At 41.2% G+C, this 26,373-nt stretch overlaps 1 protein-coding gene across 2 annotated transcripts in view; it reads left to right on the top strand.

The window, feature by feature from the left end:
- The window catches only part of CUX1 (cut like homeobox 1), a 295,304-nt gene that overhangs the window by 240,489 nt on the left and 28,442 nt on the right, over window positions 1-26,373 (top strand). For both annotated transcript variants that reach the window (XM_075196738.1, XM_075196737.1), the window contains exons 15-19: window positions 12,510-12,646; window positions 12,877-12,952; window positions 16,191-16,297; window positions 18,586-18,702; window positions 19,468-19,551. In XM_075196738.1, the coding sequence (XP_075052839.1) occupies window positions 12,510-12,646; window positions 12,877-12,952; window positions 16,191-16,297; window positions 18,586-18,702; window positions 19,468-19,551 (521 nt within the window). The remainder of the gene's footprint in view (window positions 1-12,509; window positions 12,647-12,876; window positions 12,953-16,190; window positions 16,298-18,585; window positions 18,703-19,467; window positions 19,552-26,373) is intronic.

Below are 26,373 nucleotides of genomic sequence, written 5' to 3'. Positions count from 1 at the left end.
TAGTTATGAAATCATAGTTAAAGGTTCAATAAGAAATACAAGTTTATGGATTGTTACCTATGTTCACACTACTTTAGTTTGTTGTATAGTGCCCTGCAGCTTTATCTAACACATTGTGTTTCCTCCCTTGCATCTGTTACATAGCTGGAGTATACTAAACAAGACATGGACCAGGATCCAGGTTTAGGCATGCCTAAGGTATCTAAATAGATTCAGGCCTAGAATCCCTTTCTACACAGGCTACGATGAGATACAGGTAGTTAGTGATGTTGGCCTGGGCTTAAGACCTTTTTCCAAAGGATTGAAGCTTGATGACATCATACTTATGTGTCCAGGATGTAACACATCCAGCAAGTCAAAAGCAAGAGTTTGACATGTCAGAGCTGGCACAGAAATAGATGTAGCCATGTGGCGACAGAAACACGTGTTTATACATTTGACTACTCACCTATCTGAATCCAAACGTGTAGAAAGCAGTAACGTTCCCTTCCTTCAAGGTTCAGAATATGTAGAACAGCCAATTAGGACACTTAATGCACAATGCTAAGGTTAGAGATGCTCAGGCTCGGTTCCCCAAGAACCGAACACACCCGAACTTAGCAGATCCGAGTACCGAGCCGAGCCGGCTTGGTACTTTCGCGCGCCCTTGGAATTGAAAATGAGGCAAAATGTCATTGTTACGTCGAATCTCGGGTCTCGCGAGTTTTGGATTCTATAAGTACTGCCCTCCACGGCGAACCAGTGCCATTTCACAGAGGGACACAGAATGGCTAACACAGTTCTTGGCAGTCTGTAGAGCAGTTGGGCAGCGTCATAGGTAGAATAGAAAGAGGAGGGGGTAGCAGTGTTCTTCAAAGTCAGTGAAATTCAAGAGCGCTCCATTGCTAATTGTCATTGCTGAAATCGAAAGAAATAATAGGTCTGGCAGGCTTGGTCTTCTAAATCTGCAGTCCCATAATGTACAGTGTTATATAGGTTACACACAAAGTGGAGAACTCCATTGCTAATTGTCATTGCTGAAATACAAATACTAGGGCTGGCAGGCTTGGTGTAAATCTGCAGTCACATTGTACTGTGTTATCATAATAGATTCACAGCAGTACACAGAAGACTGAAGCTTTATTGAGACAGACACAAATATAGAGAAGGGTGCATAAATTAAGGCAAGAACTCATCATCACCATTTATTTATATAGCGCCACTAATGCCACAACGCTGTACAAAGAACTCACTCACATCAGTCTCTGCCCCATTTGGGCTTACAGTCTAAATTCCCTAACACACACACACAGGCTAGGGTCAATTTGTTAGCAGCCAATTAATCTACTAGTATGGTTTTGGAGTGTGGGAGGAAACCCACGCAAACACAGGGAGAACATACAAACTCCACAAAGGCCATGGTCGGGAATTTAACTCATGACCCCAGTGCTGTAAGGCAGAAGTACTAACCACTTAGCCACCGTGCTGCCCATTCAACAAAACTTCAAACAGTGATGGGGGAATGGGTTGGAGGGGGTAAGGGAGGGGGAGGCACGAGCCCAAGGTTTTATTGAATAAACAGACACATAGGGGGAGAAGAAGAAGAAGGAGACAGAAAATTAATCATCTTCCTCTTCCTCAGGACTGTCAAAGGTGTTATAGTCTCTTAGCAGACTGTGGATCAGCCTGCGACAGTCCTTGATGGTCATCTTCTCCCTTTTCAAGATGAGGCGATTCCTGGCAAGCCAAATAGCATCCATAAAGCAGTGCATAAGGCACCAGGCTTTCTGGATTGCCCTAATGGTGTGGATCCCAGGAAATAATCCATAAAATACCGAATGGTATAAAAGGCAAGTTATGGGCACACTGTCCTTAAGTTCATGTGCCCTACTGCAACAGTGCCTGCAGTGGGGCAGTCCCAAAAACTATGCTGTGCTATTTCCCTTCTGGTGATGCAGAAGGAGCAGTGGACATATCGGCACAGGTTCCGGGAGTGCATGAATGTCCTGAGAGGCAGACCTCCCTGGATAGCCATCCATGCAATGTCTTTGTGTCTATTAGCCTCTTAGAGGCCACATTCTCCCACACGTGTTTTGTTGTTGCAGCAGAGAGCCCTGGAACAGACTCCATAATGTCTTTAGCTCTGATGAGTTTGTGGACAATTTTTGGCTTCCACAAGTCTGCTTTAAGTCCCTCCAGATGGTGATCTCTTACAAATTGTCCAACATCCAGGTAAAACCAAGGTGTAGTCCAGTTGTAAGGGAAGGAGCTATCCCACTTGTCCCAACCAAGGGTCCTCCAAAGAGGCAGGAGGAAAAAGTGAGACATGGACTTCCCAGCAGAGCAAATGTTCTTTTCAATAAGAGTTCTGCGGATGCAGTTGCAGACAAAGAAGGCTCGTAGCATGGTGGGGATATCCAGGATCCTTTTCTCACCTTTGAGGGTTTCCTTGTACATGACTGCCCGCTTCACTCTGTCCATGTATTAGCTGTAGAATTACCACAGTTATCCAAGAAATGGGTGGAGCAATCAAATCAGCCATAACTGATTTCATGATCCAAGGACAATTCCATCTTGCACCACTTTTCTTTTCTGCCACTGCTGTGTGCAAATGTGTCCTAGATGTGCTAGAAACTGCCGTGTATTTGAGTCATTGCTCTGTCGCTTAGCATCCAGCCAGGTCACTGCTGTATTTGTCCGAAAGTGTATGAAAATAATATTGTGACCTGTGAGGTGGTCAAAATTGACTGCAAATGACTTGAAATTAGTGTTATTGTGGGTAATAATAATGTAGGATCAAAATAAAGGGCAAAATTATGGGATTTTAGCAATTTTTCTAAAAGATACAGATCCAAAACCAAAACACACGAGGGCGGTTTTGCCAAAACCAAAACACGAAGTTAATCCAGATCCAAAACCAGAACACGGGGGTCAGTGAACATCTCTAGCTAAGGTATGTCAGCAATCTCTTTATTCAAACTAGTGTTCAGCTACTCAAGTTCCTCCATATTAAGGGAGTCCGGCTAATGCTGTGAGTTCAATGGAATTTTTAAGATTAAGCTGGTACACCTTAAAAAAAAAAAAAAAAAATTCTATTGTTTCTCATCCATCCTGCAAAGTGGACCGTTATCGTTACAGAGGAACAAAGAGACCAATGCGTTCAGATCTGAAGGGAAGTCAAATGCTGCGACATATGCAATTTAAGGGCCAAAATGTGTTAAAAGTTAAAGGAGTTGTTTACCTTCTAACTGCTTTAATTTAATTTAGTAAGGACATTGTACGGGTGCTCTGGAATAAAGGTGACACAATCTGCTTACAGATAGAAATGTATCAGGGGTCCTACACAATCTTGCAGAATTGATTGAACAAAGCTGTTGGTCATTAGAACTGTAGACTAGACAGGATTAGAAGAAGGAGAGCATATATAGGTTCAGACACAGCAGGACAGCAAGAACCTCTAAAGACAGTCAGACCTATACTACTTAGAATAAGTAAGAAATCCTCCCTTACAAGCACTTTCATAGAGCATATAATATATAGGTGGCTTAGTAGTGATGCCATCTTCTAACTGAAGATCAACTACATTATTCCTGTACGTACAGATTCATCTATTCCTGCATTGGACAATTAACTGCAGATGTGAGTGACTGGATCGGCACAAAGGGCAAAGCAGCCTTCACTTTGGTTTCTGGCATGTGGCCACAAACACACAAGACCGAACATCTGACAGGTTCCTTCTTGTCTTTTCAGCCAGTGCCTTTATATCATTGAGGCAGAATTGCTTATTTTTGGTGCTCTTGGGTATAACGCTACAATTTAGACTATACTTGTTTCATTGAGGACAACAAAGTGTGACGCCACAATGGTATAGCAAAAATGCATGAAAGCATGTACAGACCAATACATGTCATCTGCAGGTGGACAGCCATTTTATTATGTAAGGTATCTTGCAACATAGAAAAAATGTTTTGGGAATATTCTATATCTCTGCAGAATTTGAAATATATTTTCTGCACATCTTATCAGAAATGAAGTTCATTATAAGTTGAATTTTTTCTTGCAGTCTGCACAGAGGGTTAACACAAAACTATGTCTAGTATATACATTCCCTTCGGCTAGGTGGCGTTAAGCAACATTTTTGAGGTTACAGTCCCTTTAAAGACTTTACTTTATTTGTGTCTAGCTCATGGAAATGTGGCCACACTCCCAATAATGTGTCACACAATCCTTTCCACTAGACCAGCCACCCAAGCTATTGTTTGTGAGATTATCACACCCCAGTGAGATTAACTGCAAAACTATAGGGAAGATCAGAAATGGCACCTCTACTGAATGCTGAGCTCTGCAAGCTAACTAGCACCATTGTAGAAACAAGGTACAGTCATATAACAAGGATCTTTTTATACATTCATACATTAGATTAATACAAATAAGCGAGCATAGGTTTGACTGTATTTAAAGGGAATCTGACCCTATCAGTTTAAGATGAACATGCATAGAGTACTAAACTAGTTTTCACATGTGAAAACTAATGGACAGTACCTGTATTAAAGAATTAAAAAGCTTTTCCAAGGAATGATTACTGCAGAGGATATATCTTTTTCTTATACCGCTGTGTTATTGCACATAAACTGCATGTAAAACCAATAATGAACTGCTGTGTAGCAAATATTGACTGACTTGTGCTGTAACAAATACAGAACAAAATCATCACCCACATCATAGGCAATTAGGATTAGAGCCCTTTTGAATTATTTTCCTTCCATAGTAGCAATTATGCAAGACCCTCTCAACCATAAACTATAGTGTAGCAATGCAATTACAATTCAAGTGCTGCAATAGAATAGACATGCAGAGAATAGCTGCTTCTTTAAACTTATATTTGTGTTGTATCTTTGCATTTCAGTGATTCAGACCATTATTTTGGGGAGGCAAATGTAAAACTGCTGCTACTAATTATTATTATTATTATTATTATTATTATTAATAAATGATGGCATATCAGATTGTAAGTACCAACAGGACTGGGGCCAATGTGGGTGATTAAAATTCTATGATTTTACAAGGCTTCACAATATGTTGGCGCTGTATCAATAATGGAGCGTAGAAGGAAGAGGGTATCAGCAGGGTAGCTTAGTCATAGTATTATGCTGCAAAGAGTATTTTGTGACTATGGAAAAGTAGAGAGTTAATCATTGAAGAGTGTTCTTTACTCAAGAATATTGTCACGGGCACTAGGAGTTTTACCCAGAATTCACCAGGTGGAATTTCACTTTACGAGAGGCGCGGAGTCTAACACAGTGACTGGTCTTCTCCAGGAACTCCCGCAAGGGAATATGGTTTTAGCGGGTGCCACTGTGCAGGTCGCGGCCCTCTGGGAAGTGTGAATATACGGAACCGTACAACTGAATAGGAAAGGAATTGTCAATGATATAAATGCAGAGTCTCTGAACAATGGAAACAATGGTAACACGATAGACTGATGAACAGTAATAAAAGGAAGAGAAAGTTCCAAAGTGCATTAGCACACAGGTAGTATACAGCAGACCAATATATGACAACTGGATAAAGTCTATGGAAGGACCAATCAATAATGCAGCAGGAGAGTCAGCGACTCGCAGCTATACTTCAGAGGCACTATAGGCTTTAGTCCTAATAACAGGTACCATGCAAAATAGTAGGGTAAGCTGCTCCTGACATATGTTCCCGCTGGTAAATGTAAAGACTTGTGCAGATGCTGGTATAATACTAGATAGCGTGGAGCGGTCTGTGACCGGTAAGTCTCACCACTGATGTGGAGAAGACTTGTGCAGGTATATTACCAGGTAGTGTATAGTGGTCTGCGGCTGGCAAGTTGTACCACTGATGTGGAGAGAAGACTTGTCCGGGTGCAGGTATGTTACCAGGTAGCATAGAGTGGTCTGCGACTAGCAAGTTGTACCACTGATATGGAGAGAAGGCTTGTCCAGGTGCAGGTATGTTACCAGGTAGAGTAGAGTGGTCTGCGACTAGCAAGTTGTACCACTGATATGGAGAGAAGGCTTGTCCAGGTGCAGGTATGTTACAAGGTAGCGTGAAGTGGTCTGCGGCTAGCAAGTTGTACCACTGATATGGAGAGAAGGCTTGTCCAGGTGCAGGTATGTTACAAGGTAGCGTGAAGTGGTCTGCGACTAGCAAGTTGTACCACTGATGTGGAGAGAAGACTTGTCCGGGTGCAGGTATGTTACCAGGTAGCGTAGAGTGGTCTGCAGCTGGCAAGTTGTACCACTGATATGGAGAGACGACTTGTCCAGGTGCAGGTATGTTACCAGGTAGAGTAGAGTGGTCTGCGACTAGCAAGTTGTACCACTGATATGGAGAGAAGGCTTGTCCAGGTGCAGGTATGTTACAAGGTAGCGTGAAGTGGTCTGCGGCTAGCAAGTTGTACCACTGATATGGAGAGAAGGCTTGTCCAGGTGCAGGTATGTTACAAGGTAGCGTGAAGTGGTCTGCGACTAGCAAGTTGTACCACTGATGTGGAGAAAAGACTTGTCCGGTGCAGGTATGTAACAAGGTAGCGTGGAGTGGTCTGCGGCTGGCAAGTTGTACCACTATATGGAGAAAAGGCTTGTCCAGGTGCAGGTATGTTCCACAGCAAACAGAGAGCACGAGTAGAAACCGGAAACACCTCGGAGTCACAAGGGAATGAGAACCAAGAACAGGCAACGGTAATAGAGTAACAGGTGCCTTAAGTAGTGAGAGGTGATTGATTGACCAATGAGACTATGAGCAAGGTTTTAATAGTCCGTGGTTTCTGCACATGCTTGGTCAAGATAGCGGACGGCCGCGGCGCAGAACAGGCGCCGGCAAGAGAGAGAGAGACCCATGTCCCAAACCAAAGGCACTAACCGTCCGGTGAGTGACAAATATCTCTTCCTTATGTAATTTAATGGTCTCTAATCAAGCAATCTTTGGCATGGGCACAGAGTGTTTTCTAGTGTACAAAAATAATCGTCATCAACATGTATATAGCGCCTGAAAATTCCGTAGCGCTTTACAATCGTGCACAAACACAGTAATAAACAATACTAGATAAAACAGACAGAGGCAAGAGGGTCCTGCTCGCAAGCTTACAGTCTATAGGTCAATGGGAGTCGGATACATGAGGTTAAATCTACACATTGCATATTGGTCCAGCCAGATTGCAAATGTAAAAAGTGATTTGTATGCTATGTGATCCAGTGACACATCATTGTTGTTGTGCTAGGGAGGGAATTCCACAGAGTGGGTGCAGCTTGAAAAAATTCCTGTAAACGGTGGAATGGCGTTGTCGAGTTGGGAGATATTTTGAAACTAGTGAAGAGATGAATGTTGGTGTAGTTTTGTTGATGGGACTGTAATTTAGTAGAAGAATTTTATATTGGATTCTGTAAAAAACAGGCAACCAATGTTGAGATTGACAGAGTGGCTCAGCAGAGGAAGAACAATTTGAAAGGAAAATTAGTCTTGTTGGTGTGTGCAAAATAGATAGAAGGGGTTTCAGTCTGTTTAGGGGAAGACCAGTAAGGAGGGAATTGCAATAGTCAATGCGGGAGATGAGTGCATGAATTAAAGTTTTTGCAATGTCTTGTGTAAGATATGTACGTATTCTGGAAATGTTTTTTAGATGTATGTAACATGATTTAGATATAGAGTCTATGTGGGGAACAAAGGATAGTTGTGAGTCAAGGATTACACCTAGGCAACGAGCTTGTGGGGTGGGATTTATGGTCATGTTGTCAACAGAAATAAAAATGCCAGATAAGTAACTTCTGTTTGTGGCTGGGACTATAATTAACTCTATTTTAGAGAGATTGAGTTTGAGTTGGCGAGAGGACATCAAAGATGAAATGGCAGAAAGACAATTGGAAACGCGGGACAACACAGATGGTGAGAGAACAGGAGAAGATAGATAAATTTGTGTATCATCCACATAGCGATGATACTGAAATCCAAAGGAGCTTATTAATTTTCAAAGAAAATACCAGAGGACCTAGGACTGAATATTTGTTTTTCAGGATAGGAGTAATCACTGCATATAATGACGGGAAGAAACCAGTAGAGAGAGGGAGATTACAGAGGTGGAATGAGCACAGTAGACAGGGATCTATTGATTTGTGAGGGTATAGGACAGTGATGGCTAAGCTGTGACACTCCAGGTGTTGTGAAACTACAAGCCCCAGCATGCTTTGCCAGCTATCAGCTAGTTATCTACTGGCAAAGCATGCTGGGACTTGTAGTTTCACAACACCTGGAGTGTCACAGGTTAGCCATCACTGGTATAGGAACAAGAGGACAGGAGGTAGAGTAGGGAGATAAGAAGAGAATAGATACTTCATCTTCATTTGTGAGATCAAATGAAGAGAGGGTGTCAGATGATGATTTTCTTATAAATGTGTACTGGAAAGAGGTATGAATGCCGTTGGAAGAAAGATAGAGCAGCTGGTTCTTACAGAACATCTATAAGATAAAGGCACTCTAACCTCAAAAAATAATGTCCTTATGTGTGTTGGCAGGAAAGGTGTAATCTATGACTGATACTGTTATAAAAGATAACCCTTACAAATATATACCCACCAAAATAGGGTAAGGAACAGGGGAGGGCTGGCAAATTTTAGCCATGGGGGCAAGACTCGACCGAGCAGCCTATTTAGAGCATTTTAAATGAAATAAAAGAAATGCAGGTGACCCAGTCCAAGGTAGCCCACTATGGGACCGGCCCAGGAGGCAGTTAACTCCCCTGCCCCCCAACCTAGCCAGCCTCTGGTAAGGACTGTTTTGAGAGAACCCCATTTTCCTTTACAGAAGGACTGGCAACATTGGGGTTGCTATGGAGATCCTGGAGATAATCATATATATGTGTTCTAATGTTAGGCTGCCGATCTGATAATAAACTTACAGAACTGATGGAAGAGGTCTTCGCCTATAGCAGCCACCTTTCCCGTAGAGCTTTATGTGCTCACAGGTACTCGGATGCCCCCAGGACCTTACTCTTAATGTAGTGTTAGTTTATTAACAATAACGCAGCGGCGGGGCCGGAGGAGGCTGTATAGATGGTAACGGATGGTCAGGCGTAAGCTGAGGTCAGGGGACAGAAGCAAACAGAGTAGTCAAATAACACGCAAAGGGTCAGGGTCACCAGCACAAGAGCAGAATCCAGAAACGGAGCAATAAGGGCACAACAGGAGGTCCAATAGTAAATGGGCAGAGTATCCACAGGAATACTGGGGCAAGATAGGAGCAGGTCAGCAACAGACAGAATCCACGCTATAATCGGCAGGGAGGCTTAGCCCTCCCTTTCTTAAATACTCAAGACAGCCAATCGGGGACAGGCAAGGAAATGGTATAATGAGCCCCACAGGTGTGGCCTAATAAATGTAATTAATGTTAACAGCCCGCAAGCTTAGTGGCGCACGCGCCTGGCTGCCCAGTTTTTGCCTGGCCACGAATGTTGTCCAAGCAGTGGTCGGGCAGAGAAGCGGAAGGGACGCCAGGAACAGAAGGGAGTGAATCGCTGCGGTGCCCGCGGCCGCTGTGGCTTATAACATCTGTATAATATTTATCTTAGAGGATTTATTACAGCACATAACATTTTTGAATACTTACTGAGTAGACTTAGGCACCATAATTTGTAAGGTCTAAGTAGAGATGAGGAGAGTTGTGGTGTAATGGGCCACGTCACAGTGCAAAGTTCTTGCCATACAATTTTCGATTTTCACGTTTCCTTGCCATTCTGTATTTGTAAATTCTGAAAAATGTTTTCTTATAATATCCACATAACTCAGCACAGTGTAAAAAGGGATTATTATACATGGTTCCATATCAAAAATATCACTGTCTGTCCACATAATTACAATGCAAAATCCAAAGGATTGTAAAAATGAGATCTCTCATGATTTAAAAAGTGAATTATTCTGAAAATGATTGCAGTGAGTTCAGTAAATCTAGAAGTAATTCTAATTATATAAAGACAAAGTCCCATAAAATTCCATTTCAAGTTATAAAGTACTAGTGTCAAAAAACAGTGCAGATCAAATGAATCATATATTTCTATATAATTGTGTATGGTAATCTGTTGGCTGCTTCTTGTTCTATCAGCACATGAAAAATGTCATCTGACCCTTGTCAACACACCTTAAAAATCATTATACATAGCAGATCTTCTTACTGTTTGCTTTTTCAGTACTAGTATGAACCCTTTACAATATTTTTTTTATCCCTTCAATTGCATTTTATACCATACCTAACATGACAGCCCCAGACATTTTCTTACAAAGAATTGGAACATAATAAGCTAATTAAAAAAGTAAGGGCATATTTTATAGTTCAAGAAGACCTCAAACCAAAGCACCAAAAAATGTGTATTATTTCGACTTACCTCGCATGCTTAATTTAACAGATGTACCAAGGTCCCTGATGACTATTAGTCACATACCATCATCTCCACCTTACTATTTGGTATGTCAAGCAGGTGTTGTGCCCTTCTCACATAAACTTCACATGCTCATGAATGGGACGTCCAAAGGGGAGGGGCGTCGACACCTGCTCATCGTGTTCTGAGTACTAGCCACCAGAATGAGGTCTGCATAGTCATCATCTGATGTCGCTTACCACCGCAGAAGGGGTTTCTCGTAATCGTTAAAATGATTACCACCGCAGAGAGTAGAGTGTGATGTCAGGTGCATGGTTTCTTGGTAAGCTTTTAGACATCAGAAAATAGGAGGTCTGCCAGCTTTCAAAAAAGACAGAATTCGAATTGAATCTGAATCACATAAGATGAATGTTACAGGAACCGCCTAACACAAATTCGTCATTTAAATAATGCTCAAGACATTTTAGTGGGTAGTACAGGACAGAGGGGAACAATTTTATAACTCATTTTCTTAAGAATGGTTTGAGTGTTACTAACTGCACATTTGCTTTTAGCCTGCAACTCGGGCTGTACAGTTAGTGCTTACTCAGGCCTCAATACTGAAGTATGCTGTTAATATGGTGTGTTTAACCACGGCCAGACTGTGCTGACCACGTACACTGAAGGTAGAACAGACATTGGGATAAAGAATTCCAAAGCCAGCACACCTCTGCTGTTTACATGTTATAATATCCATCATGCTAGGAATCGGCATTCGGTTGAAGCGCACCTGGCATGGCAGATATTAGCATTCAGTAATACTGTGAACAGTGGAGGTGTGCTGGCATTAGACTCAATTAAACCTAATATTTGCTCTAGGCCCACTGCATTGTACATGATTTCAGCACAGGCTAACTGTGTTCGAACCTCATTGCGTACAAAATGCACTTTAAGCTATATGTGTGAAGGAGCCCTTAGTTGTTGGCTTATTCAATACTGCTCCACAGATATACTTTGTCATTGTTGAGGAACTGCTGACATCTAGTGGTTCTATATGTAAAGTGCTTCTGTTCAAACGAAGGCCTTACTATGGCGGCTTCGAAGTCTGGTTTTTGTTATAGACAATTTAAAATTTTGTCATTTACTACTAAAGCTTAAGATGTTAGTTATCTGAAAATCAATCTAAACCTTGATATGTTTATCTGTTTCATTATGCTTTTAACTGTACTCTTTAAATGTATTTTTTTTAATAACTGCTATATTACTTAAGATGGGACAATAAAATTCTAGAACATTTCACTAATGAGATTTCTGCCTCACTGGTATAACTAACAAAACTGGTCTTTCAGTTCTTCTATTAAATTAACTAATTAGCAGCCTGGAGGGACGAGGTTTCCCTTCCAAGTCTTGTTTGTGGCTTAAAGTCTCTTTAAAAAAAAAATAGAAAAATGATTTCTTGTTTATGACCAATCTATATCTCGGCTATCAACCATGCATTTATAACATGTTATGAAAGCTAAGAATTGCATGATGGCGTTTATCTGTGTTCATTCACTTTCCTACTCTAAGACCACTAAAAGTGGCAGGTTTTATAATGTGCAGTGAAGTTAGTTCATTTTTCAGTCATATATTATTAAATAAATATATTCTGAAAATCTGCATGAACACTTTTCCCATGATGATTATATTGCTGGTTCATAATGGAGAACTTTAAAAACAAAAGTCTCCCCCTTTTCCCACCTAGCATATCTGTGGGATTCTGATATCACTGACACTGCGGTTCCACAAAGTACTCACTCCTACCTTGAGGCATAAGGATCAACTCAACTGAATTAATACATCGCTTTTTGCACCTACCTCATTGTATCCATGATGCCGATTGGACAGCTGCCTTCAGTATTTGCACAAGACATGTCAGTCATAAGGAAACAATCAGCATGTGTTTGTAACTTGCATTTATACTGTGATATGATCAAAAAAACTGTTAGAGAACTTCAGGATACAACAAGAATGAATGATTTATATAGCTAATTACTGGAGAATATCTGCATTAGATGTACCCTCATATATTTAATTTCTAGAAGTAGTAATTTGATATATTTGCCCATTACTGGTATTCTGGAGTTGTACTGAAGTGTCTTTCATGTAATATTTTCCTCAGCTCGCTGTGCAGAGTTACAGCTGCAGTTCACAGAAGCCGTATCTACAGTGTCTGAGCAGAAGGACCTGATCTCCAAACTGGAGCATGACCTAAGCACCATCCAGTCCATGTCGTCAGTTCAGCGGCCAGATGCTGAGGTATAGATGGATTTACTGCATTTTAAATTAAGCCACATGATCAGTGTTCACTCATTGCAGCTACCATATCGACATAGCGCAACATTTACTCCAATATGGAGTACATGATGATACACTTACTGTTCTGTGTATGGCAGAGTGCACAACACAACTAAGGAATAAATACTTAGCATGCATGGTATGGCAAAACGCGTAGACACTGTTATATAATATTGTTTTATGTTCAACAGGGAGCTGCTGTCACCAGCATGGAGAAGATTCCTGATCCCGTCAAAGAGGCCTCTGCTCTTTTCTATGGTAAGCAAGGTTTGTACATTATGTTGGTTCCTACATAGACTGTAGAAAGTCACGTTATAAATGTATCCATTACACATTCCTCCAGAAATTGTTTGCTAGACAAATTCAGCTGAATTGTGCATGTTTGCGGTGTAAATTAACTTATATAGGACTTGTTTCTCCACATTTTAATGCACAATGACTATTTGTTTTATTTTTTAGTCTGTTAAATGATGCAAACTGTGAAATTGACTTGAAAATAAAGATAATTGATTATTACAAAGCAGGGAAGTCTGTCCCACTGTCAGCAATATCATTAAGAAATGAACTGTTGAAGTCAGGCAAAGCTCTGGCAGAGCCAGAAGAAGATATCTCTGCAAGGCATAACTTGCATGTCACTACAAGGGACCTGTAGAAACATTTAGTAGAGTAATGGTCTACAGAACAGTGTTGCTTACACAAAAATGAACTGCTTGACTTCATCACAAAAGTCAACATCTTAAGAATTTACATTTATATTCTTAAATATGCCGGAAGCTTTTGAAACCAAGTATTGTGGACTGATGAAACAAAAATGTAACTTTTTGGATAAAACCATAAAAAGATACAATCACAGAAAACAGACAAAGCATTTGAATACAAGTACATATTGACAGCCATTAGGAAAGTTTAAAGCTCCAGTCCGGGTGTTTTTCCAGAATCTGCTACTGCAGGACTCATGGGGGCATTTTTTTTTTTTTTCTTTTCAACAATAGTTATTATTATTATTATTATTATTATCGTTAATTTGTTAGGCGCCACAAGGTATCCGCAGCGCCGTACATGGTACAAACAGTAGACTATACAGGGTAAAACAATACAGAACAGTAAACACAAAGTACCAGAACTTCAGAAACTCCAGGCAGGCAAATACTGTAAAGACGGAGCGGAAGAACAGGTCTGGAGACAGGAGGGGAGAGGGGCCCTGCTCATACAAGCTTACATCCTAAGGGAGGGTAGACAAAATCAGGCACAAGAGGGAGCCAGTGAAGCAAGGGGAGAGAAAAAGGAGCCAGTGAGAAACAGAAGAGGTGAGAGGTTAAGTGGATGGTAGGTAGGCCTTAAGGAACAGGTGAGTTTTAAGTGCCCGCTTGAAGGAGCACAGATTGGGTGAGAGACGGATGGAGCGAGGGAGGTCGTTCCAGTGAAGGGGGGCAGCTCGGGAGAAGTCTTGTATTCTAGAGTGGGAAGAAGTAATCAGAGTGGAGGAGAGGCGGCGATCATTGGCCGAGCGCAGGGAGCGGGCGGGAGGTTTTTGATTACAGGGCCCAAAAAATAAACAATAAAATGAGGGGAAGGGGAGAGGGGAATGGGGAGGATAAGGGGCCGGACATACAAATCTAAACAGAAAATGTGGTTTACAAATATATTAACATATTGAAAACCAGGAAGACTATACATCGGCAAACTGGTTTAAGAGGACTACTGAGAGGAACTTCGAAACAGAGAGGCTGGGTTTTTGGAGACCTATTAATTCCAAGCATACCACTTCGTATGGGGCGAGGAGGCGGTGGAAGCATACGGTGCTCCCAGAGTCTCCATGTTGCAACTCAGCTGGACTTTGCTGATTATCTTGGCGATGGGTAGTAGAGTGGGGGTTTTCCATGCTTGGGCTATCACCGCACGGGGTGCTATAAAAATGTGGCCTATAACGTATCGGTCACCTGACGAGAGTTCTGGAGGGAAAAGGATTAGTAGGAACGAGGAAACTCCAGAAAATATGAAAAATGTCACCTGTCGCCCCACACTCCCACCAATAGACCCTGGACTCAGCCAGCCAAATCTTATGGAGCCTCTCTGTTGTTATATAGAGTCTATGGACTAGATTTTCATATGGTTCAAACACCCCAACATCCAGTGGGCATTTTGAAAAATAATATCCCATTGGGTCGGGTCCAATACCTGACCGAGATTTCTCTCCCAAAGTAGTTGGGAGGTGGACTTCACTAGTTCATATACTGAGTTGAGGTGAGAATACCAGAAGGAGATGGCAGCCTTGTTGATCCCTGTCATCAAACTGGCATAAAGAAGGGCTTGGGGGGGGTGTGACAAAGAAAGGTGTTGTGTATGCAGGGAGGTTAACCAATGTCGGACTTGTAAGTATTTGTAAAAGTCTTTGATTCAGGATATGGAATTATTCTCACAGTTGCGACAAAGATAATATAGACAGGTCTGACTGGAGGGTTTTGATATTAGTAATACCCCTAGAATACCATAAGGGCAAATTTAGGTTAGGAATGAGTTTAGCTAGGGCAGGGAGGGAAAGGTTGGATGTGGGGAGATTGACAACATCTATTGTCCTAAGAGTCTTGTCCCAGACTAATAGAGCATCTCTCGTGAGGCGGGGTAGTTCAGACTGTGGAGGGCGCCAGGACTTAGGGATCCAAAGGAGGTCGGCCAGTGGGAAGGTATGATTAAGGTTTCTCTCTAAACCAACCCAAGGTTTATGAAGATCTGGGAGAGACCAGTCTCAGAGCTGTGCCAATATGGCCACGTCCTGGTATTTACCTATATCGGGTAGGATCAAACCACTTGCTAACTCTATGATCGAGTGATCATAGAATGAGCAAGTTTATGGGGTTTTACCCTTCCAGACACAGGAGGTAAGTAAGACACATAGCTTGTCTATACAGAATGTGGATAGGGAAAAAGGAAGAGTCCAAATTAGGTACATCATTTTGGGTAACTGACATTTTGAATGCAGCAATTCTGCCCAGCCTGGAGACCTCATGACACTGCCATGACTGTGCTAGATTATTCAACTGTATCAATAAGGGAGTATAATTGGCCTCGAGCAAGGAGTCTATTTGGGGAGTAATCCAAATATCAAGGTACTGCATAAGAGAGGCTCTCCGGGTGTAAGGGAAGGCCACATTCAAACACGCTAGAAGAGTGTACGATAGATTAATAGGGAGGGCGTCTGTTTTTGAGGTGTTTAGTTTGTAATATAAAGCCCTTACAAAATATTGTCTGCAAAAAGACATAATTTATGAGAAGTTGAAGCCAGAGTAATGCCCAGGAATTGAGGGTGTTGTCTAATTCACTCAGCCAGGGGTTCTACAGCTAGGAGGAAAATGAGGAGCGAAACTGAACATCCTTGTCTAGTGCCATTAAATGGAGGGATATTTTGATTGATAAAATCCACAGCCTGCCATGTCCTAAGCACCTTTCCAAAATGCACCTCAGTGATGTGCTTATGTGAATCCTCTCTTTCCATATATAATTCTAGGCTATTCTGCAAGTACACCGATTCCTGAAGGACAGATGGATTCTCTCTTGTCAATCATATCCAGTCAAAGGGAGCGTTTCCGAGCTAGAAATCAGGAGCTGGAAGGGGTAGGTGGACCTATGTGTTGTGTTTCCTAATCTGTGCGAGATGCTCTATGGCATTGTATTTTGGTTTAATTTTCCATTTATATGATTGCTAGTGAACCATTAAGCTGTTTGTGTCCTAAATTTCAATTGACTTGATTCTGGATTTAGCAGATATGTCACTTCTGTGAAGGAAAGGGATATAAGATAATAAGTTGTGTAATGTACAAGTGCTTATGTCAGAAGATAAGGTAGGAAGTTAAGTGGGAGACAGAAAGGCTTTAAGAAAAAGGTGGGTTTTTAGGGCCCGTTTGAAACTGGACAGATTAGGGGAAGTTCTGATGGAGGGAGGGAGCTTGTTCCAGTTGAGGGGGGCAGCGCGGGCGAAGTCTTGAATACGCGCATGGGAGGAGGTTATAAGGGGGGAAGAGAGGCGACGGTCAGAGGCAGAACGGAGAGGGCGGGATGGAGCATGAATAGAGAGGAGGGTGGAGATGTAGGGCGCAGTGGAGTTGGCGAGGGCCTTGTAGGTGAGTGTGAGGAGCTTCAAGAGGATTCTGAAGGGGAATGGGAGCCAGTGAAGGGCTAGGTAGAGGGGGGAGACAAAAGAGGAGCGGCGAGAGAGGAAAATAAGCCTAGCTGCAGCGTTAAGGATGGATCGAAGGGGATCGAGATGAGAGTGGGGGAGGCCAGTGAGGAGGAGGTTGCAGTAGTCCAGGCGGGAGATGATCAGAGAGTGGATAAGGCATTTGGTGGCATCTTGGGAGAGGAAGGGCCGGATGCGAGCGATGTTGCGCAGCTGGAAGCAGCAGGATTTAGCAAGAGAGAGGATGTGGGGGCCAAAGGAGAGAGAGGAGTCGAGGATGACACCAAGGCAGCGAAGTTGGGGGACAGGGGAGATAGAGGTGTTGTCGACAGTGATGGAGAGGTCAGAAGGGGATGGGGTATGAGAGGGAGGAAAAACTATGAGCTCAGTTTTGGCAAGGTTAAGTTTGAGGAATCGAGAGGACATCCAGGGGGAGATGGCAGAGAGGCAGGCGGACACCCTAGAGAGGAGGGAGGGAGAGAGAGGTATAGTTGAGTGTTGTCAGCGTAAAGGTGGTAGCTGAAGCCGAAGGAGCTGATGAGTTCACCCAGGGAGGAGGTGTATAGAGAGAAGAGTAAGGGTCCCAGAACAGAGCCCTGAGGGACCCCGACTGGAAGGGTGGATGGGGGGGAGAGAGACCCAGAGGTGGTGACAGAGAAGGAACGGTGAGTAAGGTAAGAGGTGAACCAGGACAGGACTGGGCCGGAGAGGCCGAAAGATTGGAGGGTGTGAAGGAGGAGGGGGTGGTCAACGGTGTCAAAGGCTGCAGAGAGGTCAAGGAGGATGAGAAGGGAGAAGTGGCCCCTGGCTTTTGCAGAGAGGAGGTCATTGGTGACTTTAGCAAGGGCAGTTTCAGTGGAGTGGAGGGGGCAATTTTTATAGGCCCTTTATCTGTGTATTTGCGTAGATAAGCCATCTCTCTTCTACAAATGCCCAAAATATCAAATATATCTTATTTTAGAATTGTCTGTGTATGTGTACATAAATTGTTCACTGGTTGTTTATCAATTACAAAGATTTTTCACTAAAGCCATTGATTTTAATGGTTGCCATATACTGAAATGTATCATAGAATAATTACAGTAAAAATAAATGTTTGAAACAGATTTGAGTGTGATTGACATTGACAGGGTAAAAATAATGTTGGGAGCATTGAAATTGTAACTGACTATGGTTCTATGTTGTTTTTAAATGCACCTGTCATTTACACACAATGGAAGCGGCCATTTCTGAGCTGAAGCAATATAGTGGAGAATGTGGACTATCCGTTTACTAGTGTCATCATCAGAAAGATGATGGCTTCCTCGTGAATTGAAAGATTGCTTTCTCATGAATATTGGTCCCACAAGTGACCAGCCTTGGTTGACTAAGTGACTGGTGCACTGTAATTTGAATCCCCAACACTCCATGTACTATCCATTTGCACCTCCTATGATTCTCAATCTGACAATGCTCTGATATAATGTAGAGCCTCCATACAAATTGAAAGAGAAGAATGTAAATGTGGACAGACCATGCGTACAATGTCCTACTGGTGTTTAGACTGTATCTTTGTATGCATGTAAAGGATGGATGCAATGTTGCTAGATGCTTGCAGACGATGAAGATTTTTCCATGTTTCGTTTGTGTGTTTGTTTTTTAAGCTTTCAGGATTACAAGTGACATTACCTCTGTACATTTGAATGGTCCATTTCATCAATTATCTTTTTTTTGTTTCTACAAATAGGAAAATCGGATGATGCACCATACAATGAGAGCACTTCAAAGTGAGCTGGATACCCTAAGAGCTGATAACATCAAGCTGTATGAGAAGATTAAATTCCTGCAGAGCTACCCTGGCAGGGTGAGTTCTTAATCTGTGTGTGCATACAGCTACTTTAGATTACATTACATAATCCATTCAGAGCTGGGACACTCTCATCTTACCGCATGGGGCTTTTAATAGTGCGCAGTTCTGGAACATTTGTAATTGACAAAGATGAATATTGTAGATTTAAACTGAGATGTCTTAAATGACACAAAACTTTCTAGCTCTAGAGAGCCACATAATCCTAGATTTGCCATGTTTGCAAACTTTAATCAATAATGTTATACCTGTATATTAGAATTTTGAGATGTTTCTTTTAATGTAAATCCTAGGATTTTATTTTAGGTGGTATTGTATTCAAATGGATTATGATACCCTACAATTACAAATGCAATTATATATAGTTTACATCTGAACATCTTTGTAACATTAGAATAGTATTTAAGGTGACAAAATGGGTAATTTGTGGGTTTATACAGTATGATAAACCTCAGCATTTTTCACACCTGATACCACTGCTATGTTCTTTATCGAAGTGCAAAATGACAATTATTCAGCCAGTAGAGTACACCAATTTCCTTTAAGTCAACTTGGCATCGATAGTTAGATTATCAATGGAGTTTACTATACAAGCTGGCTACAGCTATGCCAAATAAACTTAAGCCAAAATTTGTGCCTTTTATTTTATTCTTGTTTGCTTTAACTGACTAGTATTCACTTTCGAATGACACACATACAATAATATGACTTCTATAATTGTCTGAATATGTAGTGTAATATGTTTCTCTTTCATTCCACCAGGGGGGTAAGAGTGATGACACTGAGCTACGTTACTCTTCCCAATATGAGGAACGACTTGACCCATTTACGTCATTTAGCAAGAAGGTAAGTTCTCAGAGTAATTAGCATCCTCGTCGTGTTTATACAGCTGTACAAATGTTCTACAGTAGGTTTGATAATTAATACACATAGATATTACATAAACGCTAATGCAGAGATGGGACATTGCATTATAAATGTAATTTGAGTCACAGTATGGAAATGTTTACTTGTGGGGCTTAATTGCATAGTTCGTTAAGTAAAGGTCCTCTGTATTTCAGAATACACAGCCAGTGATCGCTCAGAAAAGTTTGGTCAATTTGCCCCTCCATAGCTAATCCTTGCAATTAGCAATAGAGGTCATTGCTATTAGGTAAACAATTGCAATGGTAGATAGAGATTCATTGGTACTATATTTACTTTTAAATATTTTGTCACACAGTATTTTTGTCATGACATTAATATAATTGGTAAAATGTTGCCTCTAAAAAAAAGCCTTCTTGGATGAATGTTGTATTGATGAGGGTGGAAATATAAATCATTAGGAGGTCTATTTCCACCATCACCAGTTCCCTCATCATACATGGATGGAAACAGAGGCGAGTAGTGATCCATTCATTCACTGACATGTCTACTCACACCTACTGCACATGATGGACACCAGCCTGTGATTGGTAGAGCAATGAGCATGTGGGTTATGTGTCTAAGATAGCATCAATGCATGCAACAGTGCAGAGAGTGCAATCTATGGTTGTGGGCATAGTAGCTTGCTGCATATCTAGCAGAGTGCACCTGCAGATTAAAATGGAGATGACTTGTCAATTTAGCAGGGGTTTTCCTCTTTTTGAGAGGGGTCTCAATGCTTTTTATATCCACAAACAGGCTGTATTTTTACACCTGGTCCAAAGGAGATTAGTACATTAGTAATTTAGCTCACATGCGATGGCTGAAAATCTTCATAAGATTAAAATCATAAGATTAAAAGAAAAACCAGGACACATGAATTAATTTCTCTTTTGTCCATCCGAACCAAGACATTTAACAATAAAATGAATCAAACAAATGGTAAAATTTAAGTAGATACTAAGAAACCAATTTAATGAGCAGGATGGACCAAAGAAACACATTTCGATAATGTTCTATAACTGCACATAAAATGGACAGACATTCATTGCATATTTGGCCCAGGAAATAATCAGATGGACCATGGGTAAAATTTCTTCCTAGATGAAGTCCAGATGCACATTTTTGTACCGTCAGGCCACCTTAAATGACTCCCATTTTCTGAAACTATGTCTAGAATCCTCTGCAAATTTAATTACAACCAACAGGCACCACAAAACCACAACTTCATGAGTGCACGCGATCACTTTGGGTTCTATGTATTAACATGAATGTGAAGGGAAGACTGGGGCATTCCTATGTTTCCTCCATATTTGGCTACTCTCAGCACTCTGCACTGCCGGGGATGGGGGGTGCCCAGAGGAATTGTCAAGGGCACAGCGTGGGCATAAATCATTACCATAAGCATGTTATGCTGGTCTTTCCCCTACATCTGTGTCCACATGATATTCTATAGATTACCTAGAACTCTCGTCTATGGTTGTGGGAATAGCACTGTCATTGGGTGCAAGACGTCTGGGTGAGACTGGTCTTTTTTTACCGCTGTTTATTTGCTGGTTCACTATTCCAGATACTGATTATTCTACTGTCCACGAATGTCCAGGATTTTAGACTTTTTTTTGTTACAAAGCATTCTGTCCATACACTGTCGTTTTACTTTGCATCAATATCTAGAGTGAGGATATTTCTATCCAAGATTTAATATATTTCTTCTTATCAGATGTTCCTTCTGCTTATTCAAATTTTTTATTATCTATAGTAAGTTTTTCAGAGATCATGTGATCAGGGCCGGATTAACCCGAGGTCTAACTGGGCTATAGCCCAGGGGCCTCGGGCATCCAGGGGGCCCTTCAAACTCCTCAGCAGCATTATTGATCGGCCCGGGGGCGGGGGCGCCCCCGGCCCGATCGATGCTGCTGAATACTGTCAGTGCATTCCTCCGTCCCGGCGCGCTGTAGTCTGCTTACTGAGGATATCTCGCGAGAGTTTATGAACTCTCGCGAGATCTCCTCAGTAAGGAGCTTACAGCGCGCCGGGACGGAGGAATGCACTGACAGGTAAGTGCTTGGGGGGGTCCTCGCGGGGGGTGGGGGGGCGGCGGACGGCTCACATTGGGGGCCTCGCGGGGAATGGAGGACCCCTTAGCCCAGGAGCCTCCATTCCCTTAATCCGGCCCTGCATGTGATTCAAGTGTATATAACCATATCTAGATCATCTCAAGTATATTGGCTACAATAAATTATTATTGTATAACGAAGTCCGACATCCATTATTATTTTTTTAATATTAGGATTATTTTCCTTGGCGCACCCTACTTGTTTTCATATATACAATAGAGAGAACAATTATAGTTACCTCTCTACAAGACAGAGAGCATCTTAATGACCTTTATACAATACAGATAACATTCTTTTGAAAACATTCTAGTGACCAGTGCACAGAACACTTACTATTGGCTACATTGCCAACCCTGTTCTGGAGACCACTATAAAATACTGATGGCTTTACAAAACAGGCTCCTTAAATCTCTGGTGATGTTGGTGTAAATCTCTTGTAGCTTTACTGTATATACCCCAGATCTATGGTGGCTTCATAATACAGATCACCGCCTTCCCCCCAAATTTCTGGTGGCTTTACTATACAGACCACAAATCTCAGATGCCTTCTTGCCCCTGGTCCAACCTGTCCCTAGTTCATGTGTCTGTGTTCACTACTCAAACAGAGACCTTTAATTCCCATAGCATAGCCTTATGTAAATAATAGAAAAGCCTCAAACCTTTGGCAGCCATAGGCTGGAAGATCCCCCTGCCCCCTGTTTTTCCGCTTCTTCACATCATCCCTATAATATGCTCTGTAAAGAAAATTGTGAGGGATAGAACACTTATTTGAACAAACCCCTCCCACTAAATTGAAGTCGTTTTTCCAATCTTCTCAGCCCTGATATAAGATATCCCTCTTCCTCTTCACTCCTTTTCCCCAATCATACTTCCGTTCCATCTTTTTACACCACTCCAGAGTTACTCTTAAGCAGTTGTTTTGTGGCCCAGTATTCCCCACTACCTTATTGATGTTCTAGTTGAGCTGGAAAGCCGCAGGTGGCCTAAACTTGCACCTCTCAGCTACCTTAATCCTACTGGATAATATGGCTCCTCTTCTTCCTGTCCTCTTCTAATTCTCTGTTTCCCTGCCCTCTACCAACATGGTGGTGCTGGCTACTGTGCCGCACACAAAGTCAGTGCACTCATTGGGCAGAAGCCCTGGGCAAATCAAAGACTTTATAGGCCAGAGGGCTCCTGTGCAGATGCACAAGTGGTTTGTCCACCACTGACCAAATGGTGCTGAGTAACTTCCGCCCTACTGTTATATAGTACTATGGAATGGCGGCCATACCTAGTCTATCTAAATCTTCTGCCAATCAGAATAAGTGTTGCTGGCAAATGGCGTGATGAGTCTGCCCTGTATATCTCCCTATGGGATCTGCTCACGAGAACCACATTTTCAGAGATGTACCAACAGAAGTGTGCAGTCCAGGACTGATTAATCTGTTTGGCCCCTGCTCCCTGTCACATGGCACAACGCTGCTCAGCCACATGTCACTTTGGGAACCAATCACTATAAAGTTGCCGTTTGTGAAGATACTGCCCAGCGGTGGAAAGCCTGTCACACAACCTACAACACACAGATAATTGCAGTTAGGTCTGTTTTGCACATATAACTAATAAAATGTCTGCAAAGCTGCTCTTACCCTTTAAGGACAGTGAAATATAAATATCACAGCGCCACACATTTCTCTACAGATGCCTTCTGTCGTTATCCAGCAAAGCTCATTACATAACTGTGGCCGTTGTAGCGTGATTTCAAGCAATATATTGAACAGTGTGTTGCACTAATTTTATACAACAATGTAGGTTACTTCAGGACAAATATATTCATGTATCTGACCACTTATAGGCCTGTCCAGAAGACAATGAAATTGATTGGTAAAGGTTGTGATTAGATATTTGCTTGCACAGACCAAATAATAAAATACAAGTAGGGGTTTATAGATCTGTTCCATGGAAATGAACTTGCAGATTTACTTTGTGGTCTGGATGTTTCTAACATAATAAAACCACAGGATGCTTCCAAAAAGACTTTTGATGGAATGTGTTTTCCGAGATTTGCGTAAAGAAGACATTTGTCTTTCCATATGCACTATAAAAGCTTTTCCTTTACCCTTTATTGTTGTTTATTGATTGTTGCACTCACATTGTTATTTACTAGTTTTTTTTTTCCAGTCAACCAATGAATTTTCTAAACCTTGTCTGGCACACACACACAGCGCCTGATGCTATTGCTGCCATGGAGGGAAACATCTACTTGTGGTTTGCCACACAATCGTGAAGGAATAACAGAGTTTTTAACATTGTCCTCTGGTCAGGATAAGAAGGTTTTCCAGGTCTGGGTCAAAAATTAAAAAATAAACCTTTTGATCTGCGAACCTGTAAATTCATAATACAAAAAATATTTGCAACTTTTTGGGAATTGAAAAAAAGTATCATAGCTCCATTATGAGCACTTACAAATATCAAGAAACATATTTGAATTACTACAGTATATGCTACAGTAAAACAGATATTGCCTTTTCATTATCATATTATTCTTGAGTAGGAGGAAAGCTTGTCCATTTGCAGAGGTAACATATGCATATTGTTTAAAGCAGCAATCCCACATAAAAAAATGTTTTCTTTAAATAGCAAGTTTCTAAGCGTTCATCTTATAGTCCTTTTTGCTAGCTGAGCTTCTACAAATCATTATGTCCTTTACAAAATCTCGATGGAGGTTGCAAAAAAAATATGGCTGCCAGTTACACACACATACAGGCTCAAAGCTCATCATGTCATGTGAAGGTAGAGGGGGTTTTGGGTAGGGGAGGATTTTACAGTACACAGAGCAGACAGAGCTCAGATGATCATTCCAAAGCATCTCCGTTCACTTCATCATGTGACTGTGGTTGCCATGGCATTTGCAGAATTGTGAATGATTAATCGTAGCCTGAAGGGAAAAAAACAAGGAAAATGGTAAATACCAACATTTTTCTTATACCCTGCCATAGAAATTTATGTTAAAAAAACAACAACTTTATTTTGTTCATAGCTTTAATTGCTACACTAGCATTTGCGCCTTCTCCATACAACCGGAAAAATCCTCCTGTGTTAGGGCTTGTGTATTCCATTTTTTAAAATGTAGAGGAGTTATAGATGCTCATCGGGAGATCATATAGCTCTTTTTGTAGAAAGGGACTTACAGTGAACACAGGCTTTTTAATAATATGGGTAATGAAACATGAGTGGGGAAAGTAGGCCATGTTCTACTGTCTCCTGTCTATTTCCCATCATCCTTTGTATTATAAACACATGTGCAGCATCGGTCACCTTGCTATACACCAAAACAGGGAGCACTATGGGAGAGTGAAAAGATGCCTGTGTTCATCAGACCAAAGCAACATCCTCATTCTACCAGATCCCCAGATCCCCCCCAACCAACACTTCCAATTATACCTAGAATTTGTTTATTAATTGGACCAATTTAATGTTTACTGTTGGTCTCTCAAGTTTCTTCCTTCCAGAGATGCATTACAACTTCAGGAAATGATTATACTTATTATATAATATAACATATATATATATATATTATATAATCTATTTACAAAGATACTAAATAGTCTTAGTTTGGATGCAGTGGGTTATTTTCACCAACCAATAATCATAACTATTATCATTGGATTGTATTCATTTTCTGTTAGCCCACAGTTATTCCAGCATCCATGACACATTTTATTTCTAGGTACAGGGAATGACTATTGGCACAATATTCCAATCAAACTATACCACCTTGTTTATGGGACCTTGGGAGCATGCCACGTTCAAAAATCTATTGAGGATCTTTTAACCTGCTACCATTTAATGACTAGTCTTTTCTCCATTTGGAATGTTCATCAACACTCTTTGTGGAGTGTTGTAGGAGTTTAGTGTTGAAAATAGAGGGTCAGATATAACCCTCATCCTATATCTTGCCCTTTCCTGCAGTTTCTCTATCTATTAAGCATCAAATTCACATTTCCTTTATTAATAAACAAACAATACTTTTCTGTACATTTCACCATATGCAATTATATCATTAAACCACTGAACTTCTTTCATCTAATGATGGTAATTTTGAGTGTTCTCGGTGGTGCCGATTTATTTGTAAGTTCTTATATCATATTCTTAATTATAGATCATAACCTTTAAATATATCTTGCTCTTGTTTGAATTACAGAGGTAAAAACAAAATGTATTATAAAGGTGAGGCATTAAAATAGTTATACAAAATTAAATTTTCCTTTACAAGTTTACATTTCAACACAAAAAATACTGCAAAATTACATAATGTGGCCTACAACTAAGTGACAATTTCTGGCATAAAGATACAATCTAAAAAAAAATCTCAAAAACAATGCTTAGAATTCTGGCGATTCTGTTTCTAGTGATTATTTGTCATTTATTTTTATCCTTCCTCTTCATTTTGGAATTTATACATCTAAATGACTGAACAATTAAATTATAGACTGGGTGTTATGTAGTCATTCCTTCAGATGAAGTGGTAAATACCACTAAAGTAACACATCAGGGACATTTGCAAGCGGTACCCGTCATTACCATACCCATCGCTCAGATTTACCATGATGTTTCTCTTCCTAGAAGTGGGTGAGAAAATAAGAGGAGATGGACGTTGGGATCAGCA

This window comes from Mixophyes fleayi, chromosome 2 (genome assembly GCF_038048845.1).
Source record: "Mixophyes fleayi isolate aMixFle1 chromosome 2, aMixFle1.hap1, whole genome shotgun sequence".
Taxonomy (NCBI): domain Eukaryota; kingdom Metazoa; phylum Chordata; class Amphibia; order Anura; family Limnodynastidae; genus Mixophyes; species Mixophyes fleayi.
The sequence above is the reverse complement of the archived record's forward strand: the minus strand, read 5'-3'. Positions and strand labels throughout refer to the sequence as shown.